Source organism: Otolemur garnettii, unplaced genomic scaffold (genome assembly GCF_000181295.1).
Source record: "Otolemur garnettii isolate 467f Iridium unplaced genomic scaffold, OtoGar3 scaffold00005, whole genome shotgun sequence".
In the NCBI taxonomy this organism is placed as follows: Eukaryota; Metazoa; Chordata; class Mammalia; order Primates; family Galagidae; genus Otolemur; species Otolemur garnettii.
Genome location: NW_003852400.1, coordinates 6,146,314 through 6,158,702, shown reverse-complemented (window position 1 = coordinate 6,158,702; position 12,389 = coordinate 6,146,314). Strand labels below are relative to the sequence as shown.

At 41.2% G+C, this 12,389-nt stretch overlaps 1 protein-coding gene across 1 annotated transcript in view; it reads right to left on the bottom strand.

Annotated features, from left to right (window-relative positions):
* The window catches only part of PTPN12 (protein tyrosine phosphatase, non-receptor type 12), a 122,896-nt gene extending 110,513 nt beyond the window's left edge, over positions 1 to 12,383 (bottom strand). Inside the window, exon 1 of the mRNA XM_023507436.1 lies at positions 12,221 to 12,383. Coding sequence (XP_023363204.1) covers positions 12,221 to 12,319 — 99 coding nt within the window. The 5' untranslated portion in view covers positions 12,320 to 12,383. The remainder of the gene's footprint in view (positions 1 to 12,220) is intronic.
* Between the last annotated feature and the right edge of the window lie 6 nt (positions 12,384 to 12,389).

Below are 12,389 nucleotides of genomic sequence, written 5' to 3'. Positions count from 1 at the left end.
TTCGAACCCGCCACCTTAGGTGTACGTGGCTGGCGCCTTAGCCGGTTGAGCTATAGGTGCCGAGCCTTTTTTTTTTTACTTTATTGACTTCTTCCCTAGCTAGTAAGGATATGAATGTTGGCCTAGCCAGCATCATGTCATAGAAAAAGTGTCTGCTATCATGACTTGGGTCAAACCAAGCCCTTCCACCTTTCTAAATCCAAGACCTTAACAAGCTCCTTAGCTCCAAAGCCCATTATCTTTCTACTAGTCTAGGGCTTGTAAGGTTTTAGGGGCCCATATCGCTTGAGTTCCTCCTCAAATGAACTTACATACAAAATATTATATATACTGTAATCTGAAAGTATTCACAGATTCCCCCTGAAGCCCACCCATTGCCCTCATGAAAGTTCTATTGATACTCACATGGCTGTTCAACTAGTAAACTTCCTGAGGAAAATGACTGCCATATTTTCAATTTCCAGTTCTAAACACAGTACCTAGAACAGGCATCCTCAAACTGCAGCCCATGGGCCACATGCGGCCCGCCTAGGACATTTATCCGGCCCGCCGGGTGTTTTTGCTGCCACCGCCTGTCCTGCTTAGCAGCTGACTCGTCCACGGCCCGCAGTCCATCCCTCCAATGGTTTGAGGGACAGTGAACTGGCCCCTGTTTAAAGAGTTGGAGGACCCCTGACCTAGAACATGGTGGGCACTCAAGTACCTCAATAAGTATCTTCTGTATGAACAGACAGATGGTAGAGACTAAGGATGAATGACAGGGACAAATCTTTGCATTCCTTCAGAGCTTACCAAATGCTGTTAAATAACTCTTTATATGCAAATTACATCTAAAAAAAGAGTTATTACAGGAAATGTAGATATTAACATACATCCCAGAGTCTCTGAGATTAACATGATCCAGTCCACATTCTCCAGGAAAAACTTTTTTTTTCTTTTTTTTTTTCTGAGACAGAGCTGCAAGCTGTCACCCTGGGTAGAGGGCTGTAGCATCACAGCTCACAGCAACCTCCAACTCCTGGGCTCAAGCAATTCTCCTGCCTCTGGCTCCCAAGTAGCTGGGACTACAGGTGCCCGCCACAACGCCCGGCTATTTTTTGGTTGCAGCCGTCGTTGTTTGGAGGACCTGGGCTGGATTCAAACCTGCCAGCTCAGGTGTATGTGGTGCCTTAGCCGCTTGAGCCACAGGTGCTGAGCCCAGGAAAAACTTTTAAAGAGCAACTACTGTTTGTTTCTTGTATCTACCATAAGCCAACTACAGACATGTAATACTGCATAAGCGGAAACAAGATTATTATGTGATTTCAGAGGGAAGGAGATAATTGTCAATGGTTAATTGTATGAATCTAAAAAATTTAAATACTTAAGAGAAATATGAAATACTAGGAGAGGAGTTCAACTCATTTAGAAGAGACTAGTAGGTTAGAACAATTTGAATATCTGATTTACCATAGCAAGTTTTCAACTCAAATATAATTAAAAGTTTTTATTCATATAGCATTAAAAATTAAACTTTATAATGGAAAACAAATGCTTTTAAAAAACTGGGCTAAACTATCCTAGAAAGTGAGAATAAATCACATTTTTGCTTCTGAATTCTAGGTAAAAATGGTAAAGTCATTCTAAATTTTTAGTTTTCTGACCTTCAAAGTACTGGTCTATATAATAAAAGCTTTCTAAGAAAGGGAAAAATTATGTACAATAGTACAACCACAGATCAGCAAGATTTCATTCATCTAGCATGCACAAGGATTAGGAATAGCTTACTATAGAGGGAAGAGGATACTTACGGTAGAGTATAGGAGTTTAACACTGGGAAGGTAACATGACACTATGGTTAAGAAGGCTCTAGAACACCAGGGTACGGAGTGCAGGGACTTTATCCTATAGGCCTGATTCTCTACCTAGAGGCAGTTATAAACTGGGGGTAAGGGAGAAGGGAAAACCAGAGAAACAAAACTGAGATGAGAAAAAGACATAATTACAGTTTGAAAAAAAGCAGAGCTTAGGCTCAGCGCCAGCAAAACAACAACTGCAAAAATAAAATTGCCAAGCGTTGTGGCAGGTACTTGTAGTCTCAGCTACTTGGAAGACTGAGAAAAGAGAATCACTTCATCCCAGGAGTTGGAGGTTGCTGTGAGGTGTGATGCCACAGCACTCTACTGAGGGCGACAAAGTGAGACTCTATCTCTTAAAAAAAAAAAACCAAAACAAAACAAAAAAAACTTACAGTAATTTTAATGGTCATAAAAGAGAGCTGTGAGTTTTTTAAACTCTTATTCACATGTATCTACATATATTTTACATATATACATATATATAAGTTTGGGAGTCTTTTTTGGAGACAAAATCTTGCTTTGTCTCTCTGGCTAGAGTACAGTACATTGCAGCTCACTGCAACTTCAAACTCCTGAGCTCAAGTGATCCTTCTGCCTTAGCCTCTGAAAGTACTATGATTACAGGTATGAACCACCATGCCTGGCAATTTACATTTTTTGATAATGAAAATGCAATCATGTTTTTGATGTGATCCTATGTATGTATATTAAAGAAAATACACAACTAAAAAAGACAAAGACTTAATCCACATCTCCTGATTTAACAACCAGTACGGTTTCCATTCGCCTACAGATGCCAACACTTGAAAGTAGTATTTTAAAAAAATGAGTAGAGGCCAGGCGTGGTGGCTCCACCTATAATTCTAGCACTTTGGAAGGCTGAGGCGGACTACCTTGAGCTCACAGGTCGCAGACTAGAGTGAGAGCAAGAATGAGACCTTGTTGGACACTGTGACAGGCGACTGCAGTCCCAGCTACTCGGGAGGCCGAGGCAAGAGAATCACTTGAGCCCAAGAGTTTGAGGTTGCTGTGAGTTAGGAGGCATGGCATTCGACAGAGGGTGACAAAGTGAGACTCTGTTTCAAAAAAAAAAAAAAAAAAGAAAAGAAAAGAAAAATGGGTATAATAATGTAGAATGGACTGGATGAGGCAAGACACCAGAGGCAAGGAGAAAACTGTTATCACTTATAATCATTCCTCAAATACCCATCAGTTCGCTATTTTTTAAAATTTATATATATATATATATATGTATAAAATTTATTTATTTATTTATTTTTGGAGACAGTCTCTCACTCTGTTGCCCTGGGTAGAGTGCCGAGGCATCACAGCTCACCTCAAACTCTTGGGTTCAAGTGATCCTCTTGTCTCAGCCTCCCAAGTAGGGGGGACTACAGGCGCCTGCCACAATGCCCAACTATTTTTAGAAATGGAGTCTCGCTTTGCTCAGGTTGGTCTCAAACTCCTGAGCCCAAGCAATCTCACCTTGGCCTCCCAGAGTGCTAGGATTACAGGGGGGAGCCACCATGCCCAGCCAAGTCCACTTTTTTTGAACAGATACCAGTAATGAGATATCTGGATTTTAATGATTAAATCCAAAGCCAAAAGTTTAAAATTAGACATTTTATTAAAATACTCTTAAAAAATTAATACTCTTAAGATAATGTTAACAAATTATGATTCACAAGGTGTGGGATACACAAGTAGAAAAGTTACCTTAAGTGGTCCCTGAATCCCTATGTACACTGAGCAGTATCCAGAGACATTTATGCATATGTAGCACTATTTTTCAAATTTATGTATTCAGTTTCTGGGGTTTTTTTTTTTGCAGTTTCGGCCAGGGCCTGGCTTGAACCTACCACTCCCAGTATATGGGGTCAGTGCCCTACTCCTTGAGCCACAGGTGCCGCCCATACTTTTCAAATTTATATAGGAATAACTGACTACTAAAGATACAGAGAAGTGTTCATCATACGAACAAAAAAATTAAACCTAAGTGTTAATGTCTTGCTTTCAGTTCTATTTCTTCAAAACCCCCTTTTCCCAAACTAAATGTCATATATTGGAGGGGGAAAAAGCTAACAATATTTTAAAAGTAAATACAGTATAATACTTTTTTTTTTGCTTTTTTTTTTTTTTCATGGAGACAGAGTCTCACTTTGTGCCCTTCAGTAGAGTACCGTGGAATCATAGCTCACAGCAACCTCTGCCAACCCCTGGGTCCCTGGGTTTAAGTGATTCTCTAGCCTCAGCCTCCCAAGTAGCTGGGATTACAGGCACCTGCCAGAACACCCTACAATTTTCACTCTGGCTCTCACTGGTCTCGAACCTCTGAGCACAGGTGATCCACCTGCCTTGGCCTCCCACAAAGCCGGGACAACAGGCGTGAGCCACCACGCCCGGCCTACAATACAATATTCTTGAGAATTACCACATGGTAAATTTTTAGTTTACTTAACTGTCTCAGTAAGCCAAGTCTGGAGAGTTACTTAAAAGTTCACTTCCACTTCTGAAATTGCAACTAACAAATCAAATTTATTTAAAAGGTCTGAGTTCAGCTCAGCTCTTTATATTTTCTTTTTCCGTAGATTTTGAAAATACTACACAACTACAGTTGTGTGAGCTCATCTGAGTGTAGAAGAGAGAGAAAGCAGCTTTCATGATAGTCTAAGAGACAAGTCCCTGGATCATTTGAAGAATTCACCTTTAACAGTATCTCTCTTTTAAGTACTAAGCTTGCCTACAATTTCTTCTCATGCAATGGACCTTAGTGCCTATTAACTGCCAGGCACTATATTAAGCAATGGGGGTACAAAGATAATTCAATTCCAGTCTCTATAGCCTTAGAGGATTTCAGTCTGAGGTAGACAGAAATCTAAGTATTTATAAAGCTAGTGAATTGACTACTATTGATACAGAAAAGTGTTTATCATGTACACAAAAAATTTAAATCTAAAGTGTTAATGTCTTACTTTCAGTTTCATTCTTTCAAAACCCCTTTCCAAACTATCAACAAATGTCAAATATTAGAGGGGAAAAAAGCTAATCATATTCTAAAAGTAAATATAGTACAACATTTCTAAAAACTGCAATAAGGTAACTTTTTAGTTTACTGTCTCAGTGAACCACATCTGGAGTTACTTAAAAGTTCACTTCTACTTTTGAAGTTAGTTAAAATATAAATATGTATCTATCAAAGAGTGGATAAGAAAACCCTAACTAAACCGAGCACTGGGAAAGCACTAAGGTTAGCTCAAATACAAGGAATGGAAAATATTTCCTATCACTAAAACCAACAAACCAACCACAACCACTTCACACCCACTAGGATACTCATAATCAAAAAGACAGATAATAACAAGCATTGGTGAGGATGTAGAGAAACTGGAACCCTCATATACCCCTGGTGGGAATGTAAAATGGGCAGCAGCATTGGATTAACAGCCTAGCAGTTCCTCAAAATGTTAAACATAGAATTATTGCATAATCCAGCAATTCTGCTCTTAGATATATACCCAAGAGAAGTGAAAACATATGTTCACACGAAAACTTGTACACAAATGTTCATAGTAGCTCGGGGGTGGGGTGGGGGGACTGGCCCCATATACCAAGTCTAAGATCCTTGCAGGTTTTTAGTCTTTATAAATACTTAGATTTCTGTCTACCTCAGACTCAAACCCAGTCCTGGTCAGCTAAAACAGCAGTGATAACTGCAACAAAAACAGCTGGGCATTGTGGCAAGCGCCTGTAGTCCCAGTTACTTGGGAGGGTGAGGCAAGAGAATCATGTAAACTCAAGAGTTGGAGGTTGCTGTGAGCTGTGACACCACAACTCTCTACTGCGGGGAACAGAGTAAGTCTCTGTCTCATTAAAAAAAAATGTTCATAGTAGCATTACTCATATTAGGCATATTGGAAGCAACTCAAATACCCATCAACAGATGACTGACTAAAAAAAATGAGATATCCATACAATAGAATATCATTCAGCCATAAAAAAGGAATAAAGTACTACTAATCCATGCTACAGCCTAGATGAATCTTGAAAACATTATGTTAAGAGCAATCAGTCACAAAACATCAAATATTGTATGATTCCATTTATATGGAATGTCCATTACATGTAAATATCTGGAGACAGATGTTCAATCAGTGGTTGCCTAAGGATGGTTGGAAGGGGGAGGAATGACTACTAAATGGGTATATGATTTCTTTTTGGGGTGATGAACATGTCCTAAAATTAATTGTGGTAATGGCTGCATAATTTTGAAATATACTAAAAACTACTGAATAAATTAATTTTATGATAGGTAATTGTATCTCAATAAGGCTGTTAATAAAAACAAAAAAAACCTTGTAAAGTAACAATACTAAATAGTTTCAAAAACAATGAAAATTTACTTATGTAGACTCCGTGTAGAGAGTCTAAGATCCTTGCAGGTTTTTAGTCTTCCCTTCCTGTTTTCTAACATTTCAACAACAAACTTCTCATCAAAAACTTCAGAGGTCTTAACCAAAAGGAATGCTCTTGTTATCTTTCTTTTAAAATTATACTTAGACAACAATCACTTCACACAAAGTAAGAATAATATGAAAAAATGTTCTCTATTTCTCATTTCTTTTTTTAAAAAGGCAGTGGGAGGGAGCTCTCCTTCTATCTGTATCTTCCTCTAACTTTTACCATCTACTTTCAAAATGTTAAAATAAATAGAAGGAAACTATACCCACATTCTACCTATTTTTTCTCCAACCCACTATAATCTGATTTCTTACCATACTCTCCAAACTGCTTTTTTCTAGTCACCAAAGCACTCCTACTTGCCAAACGGAATGGACACTTTTCTCAACCTCAACCTGTAGGTCCTCCCAGCATTATTTGTCTCTGGTATAATAACTCCTTTCTGAAACTCTCCCAGGTTTTTCTGATATTTCTGGTTCTCCTCCCTACTCTCTGACCACATCTTCTCAGAACAATCACTAGTACTTCCTTGTTTTGACTGTTCTTTTAATTATGATGCTCTTCAACCTAAAGCTAGTCACTCTATATTCTTATCAAAATAAGCTCATTCACTTCCATGCCTTCAACTGTCTCCTAAATCAGGTGTCCTCAAACTATGGCTGGTGGGCCACAAGCAGCCCACCTAGGACATTTATCTGGCACGCTGGGTGTTTTTGCCACCATTGCCTGTCCTGGTTAGCAGCCGACTTGTCCCAGGCCTGCAGTCTGGCTCTCCAATGGTCTGAGGGACAGTGAACTAGGCCTCTGTTTAAAAAGTTTGAGGTACCCTGTCCTACATGCTTATATGATGATGCCTAAATCTTTAACTCCATCCTGTCAACAATCTTGAGTTCCACATTTCTACTGGATGTCTCACAGGCATCTCAGTTTTTTGTTTTTGTTTTTGGCCAGGGCTGGGTTTGAACCCCCCTCAGCTCCAGCATATGGGGCCGGCACCCTACTCCTTTGAGCCACAGGCGCCGCCCAGCACCTCAGTTTTAACATGTCCAAAACTAAATTCATCCTCCTCTCCCTTGGAACTTCCTCCCACAATCTTGTTTGGTCTTCTCTACTTGTTTCTCCTGTCTTACTCGTTATGCTACCAAATGGTGCCTTCTACACTTGAGCAAGTTTACCAAGCTAGAAATCTTAGAAACCCCACTACTACATTTTTTTCTGTATTAATACCCACATCTAGTGAATCATGGAGAGTTCTTTCTAAATCCTAATCAGAGCCACTGCATGCTCTCTATTCCTTCTTAGTTCTACTTTAGGCCCTCAACATCCCACTTAATATTTCAACAGCTTCACAAATTCTACCATCCTGCCATCAGAATCAACTTTCTACAACACAAATGACTGTGTGTAAAACAACTGTTATACCTTTCTTTTAAAAAAAATTTGCCTTTTTTTTTTTTTTTTTAAATACATACAGGGTGTTGGTATGTTGCTGGTCTCAAACTCCTGGCCTTAAGCAATCCTCTAGCCTCCACCTCCCAAAAGCTGGGAGTATGGGCAAGAACCACTGTGCCCAGCCTGTTTACCCAAACCATTCAGTGGCTCTCCAGAGATATAGAGTAGGGATTCTCAACTTTTATACCAGAACCTATCTGAATAATTAAAGGCTCACAATAAATCTCAAAAAGCAGGTAGAGATAAGGTGGGAGCAGACACTGTTTGAGTGCTGGGTCAGCAAGTCTACTTTCTTAACACCTTACCTTCCCTGTGACTCCAAGAGTTGTGGTACAAAACTGTCCAGTTTATAGACCAATCTATAGAATAAAATCTAAATATAGCATAGATATAAGAATCTTCACAATCTGAACTCTACCTTTCGGAGCATCACCTTTAGCCTTTACCATATATTAGCTCATTCAAAATATGGTTCCACCCCTCAAGACCATTTCAAGGAGTCTGTGTTGAGTAAAACCTAGATCTGTCAAACATGAATGTTTACCACCCTACTTTACATTTACTTGTCATGATCATAATCTCAGCATTTTATGACGATTTAGATAGCTGAGATCAAGTTCTAGATTTTCCACAAATTAGCTATTTATTTGCTATTTGTTTATTAGCAAGATTATCATGTTTTCAAGGTGTAACAATCTGGGCACCACACTTTTACACAATCTTTAAGAGGATAAGGACATAACAGGCCAAAGCCAGGAATAGACAACTCATAGTTAATGACATGTGGAGAATTTTCGATCCTCAACAGCAATGGATAAATTCAAATTAAAATAAGATACCACTGGGCACTGTGGCTCACATCTGTAATCCCAGCACTTTGGGATGCTAAGGCAGGAGGATCCCTTGAAGCCAAGAGTTTGAGACCAGCCTGGGCAACATAGTGAGACCCTGTCCCTAAAACAAAACAAAACAAAAAACAAATTAGCTGGCTGTACTGGCATGCTCTTACAGTCCCAACTACTTGAGAGGATGAGGCAGGAGGATTGCTTGAGCCTAGGAGTTTGAAGCTGTAATGAACTACAATCGGGCCATTGCACGCTAGCCTGGGTGACAGAGCAAGACCTCTGCCTCTAAACAAAGTAAATAAATAAATAAAAATAAAACAAGACACCATTTTCAACATCAAATACAAATGAAGATAACTGTGATATGAATAGTCACGTATTACTGACAGTTGTATAAACTGACACAACTTTTTCAAAAAGTTATTTCTGAATATGTATTAAAAGTTTATATCCTCTTATCTTACCAAAAAGATATCTTATGCAATAGTGAAAAATACAGAATTTTTTTTGAGACAGAATTTTACTGTGTCGCCCTTGGTAGAGTGCCATGGTATCATAGCTCACAGCAACCTCAAACTCTTGAGCTCAAGTGATTCTCTAGCCTCAGCCTCCGGAGTAGCTGGGACTATAGGTACCAGCCACAACAAGTGGCTATTTTTAGAGATGGGGTCTCAATCTTGCTCAGGCTGGTCTCAAACCAGTGAGCTCAGGCAGTCCACCTGCCTTGGCCTCCCAGAGTGCTAGGATTACAGGCGTAAGCCACCACACCTGACCAAAAAATACATAAGTTTCACCATAAATATTAGTCACAGAATTATTATAGATAATAGCAAAAGACAGAATGGCGTAAACATTCAATCATGACAATAAAGGGTAAAAATACAAAATAGTCACCAGGTGAAATATCATACGGCTACTCAAAATTAGTTTTACAAAACAGTTATAATTAATAAAAAACTTAACAAAATATTAAGTTACAAAAACAAGAATTACAAAATGATATGTAAAGCTATGGCACACAGAAATATTAAAATCATGAACTGAGGTGGCCTCTGGATATAGTACATTAAGATGTCTACATAGAAAAATTGAAAGAGCATTATGCTTTGAGTTAGACCACAGTTTGAAATGCCCACTCCACTTTCCTATGTGTAAGACATCTATTATTCTATTTGTTTCCAAACTGGAACAAATATTACTTTATAGTGGAATAGGGTTGTAATAGCCAGATTATAATGCTGAGTTTTGAAATGTTAAAATTTAAAAATGCATTTTTAATTGATATTAGAATTTAAGAATAACAGAACAGTCAGAATCTATCAGCTGATCTTTTTTTTTTTCCTTTCATACCAGAGGGACATCCTCTCCAGCCCTCCAGTCAAGGGGAAAAGCTCCATCAAACAGGCACCTTAATTATAGCTGTTGCTTATCAAGTCAGGAAATAAAAAGAGTAAGCATTATAAAAGAATAGCCTTAGTCATCAAATCTCCAATGTATAACAGAATCACCTCACTATAGCTAGATATTATGAGGAAAGGAAAAGGAGACCCTTTCTGTCTCTGAAAAATGAAATCTCCAATAGGAATTCCTGACTCATCCCCAAAGCATGAACCCTAAGGCTACTTCCTCTGTACAGGAGTTCAGAGACTCCTGCACCTGTCCTGATGGCCTGCATCACCAAACAAAGCTCCTTCCTGACAGGATAGTGCCCAAGGATGACAAGATGTCTAGCATACAAAGACCAAAGACCATACTACCTCTTCTTCCATAACCAAAGTAAGATCGTAAAAGACTTGTTTTACACATCTTAAATACTCTAAGTAAGTTATTTTTCTTCTACTTTTGCTAGAAGGGGACTTTATCCAATTATTATAAATGACACCAGTCAAAAAGTACCAATATTATAGAAATTCTTAATAGTAAAGAAGGGAAAAAATGTCCTCTCCTTTGGCCTTTCAGATCAAAAAGTAGTTTCTCAAAAATACACAGGCTAAATAACAAGAGAAAATATTTACAAATAAAAAACAGATCATTTAACTTGTATCCTCTATTAATGGTCTGAGAAGCAGAAATCACACAGCTCAACAATACTGTAACAATACTGTGTAAGACCAAGGATCTATTAATACTTTATAAACCACCAAAATTTTAACGCTAAAGCTTTACTAGACGCAACTCTATTTAAAATGTGAAAAAAGCATTTCAGTAATATTTCACCTGCACCTTGAGGTGTAGACTGTACTTTGAAATACAAGCTAGGCAATGTTTGCTGCCCATTCATTTTATCATTATTAACTATGTATTCAATTTACAATCAAACTTCAGAGTTAAGTGATTATTCTTGGAGGTGTACTTTTCTGCCTAGGATCAAAATTTTCCCTAGCTGATTTCCCCTGTCCAACCCCTCACCAAGGCTAAGGAGAAACCACTTCCCAAAGTCCCACTTCCTTTTCCATTCCCCAGACCTCCAGGGTTTCCAACGCCCCAGTCTTGCGCAATATCCGTAGGAGCAGCAGCCGCAACCGCCGCCTCCTAAGCCGGGAAACAACCCTGGAGGGAACATTGTCCAGCAAAAAATAAAAGAGGCGGGGAGGGGGGTAATGTAGGAAATGGACTTCTGGTCCCACGCCTTCGGATCTGACCCCCTCACAGAGACATTATCTAGTGCAATTTCAGGAACAAGACTTTTAACCCTCACCTCCTCTCAAGTCAGCCTGCATAAGGAGAAGGCAGAAAGGGCGGGGGTTGGTGGGACAGGCACCGGGAAGGTTATCTCCCAGTTCAGGGCTTGGGCCCGTATCGTCGCCTCCGCCCCACCAGGACTATTGTTCCCAAGTTCCCTACCCCCACCCCGGATAGGAAGTAATAGTCACATCCCCTCCGCCTTCCGCGATATCCCCTACAGAGTCCGAAATAGGCTTCCTTCAGGATAACCTCCTATCCACAATTGCCCAAACCTAAAGTTAAGTTAACCTCAAGACCCCCCCCCCAAACCTGAGTCTCAAGGGAGAAGAGACTGGACAGGGGGCAAACGGAAATTAAGCAAACCGAGATTCCTCACGGACAATCCTTTCCCAAGCGTTGGAAATAATTCCCAACCCAGAAACGGCACAGGTCCTACCTCTCCCACTTTGAGACTAGCTTGAGCAAAGAGACCCTACGAGTTAATGCCAAACAACCTCAAACCCTCCATTTCTCCGCCAGCCGCGATCCGCTCTCCTCCGGGTCACAGCCAGACATCCCGCCTCGACCCTCCGGGAAGAGCGGAGCGGGCGGGAGGTGCGGGAAGGAGCCCCTCCCGCCCGGCCTGCACCTCGCACGTCTCGCTCGCTCTCCCGACCGGAGAAACAATAGGTGGTCTCGGGCGGCGGTGCCGGGTGCGGGCTCGGCCCGGCGGCCGCCCCCCGCGAGCCGCGGGCGCCCGCCGAGGGGTCGCGCATGCGGGGGAAGCCCAGAGGCCGAAGGGCAGAGACGGCCTCACTTCCCCGCGGCCTCCCGGACCGCTCGGCCCGCGGGCGGCGCGCGCCCTCCGCCCCTCTCCGCACAGCCTCACACAAAGCACGGGCGGCCCGCGGCGGGGGGCTCCGGCGCCGGCCAGGGCGGACCCCAGCCAGGGGACAGACTCACCATGAAGTCCCGGGCGAAGTTGTCCTCCCCGTTGTGGTCCGGACTCTTCATGGCCTGGACCCTCTGGATGAATTTCCTCAGGATCTCCACTTGCTCCATCCTCCCGCGTCCCCCTGGCCGCGGCCGCTGGCCCCCCCGCCGCCCGCCCGCCCGGCGCACAGCCCGCTCC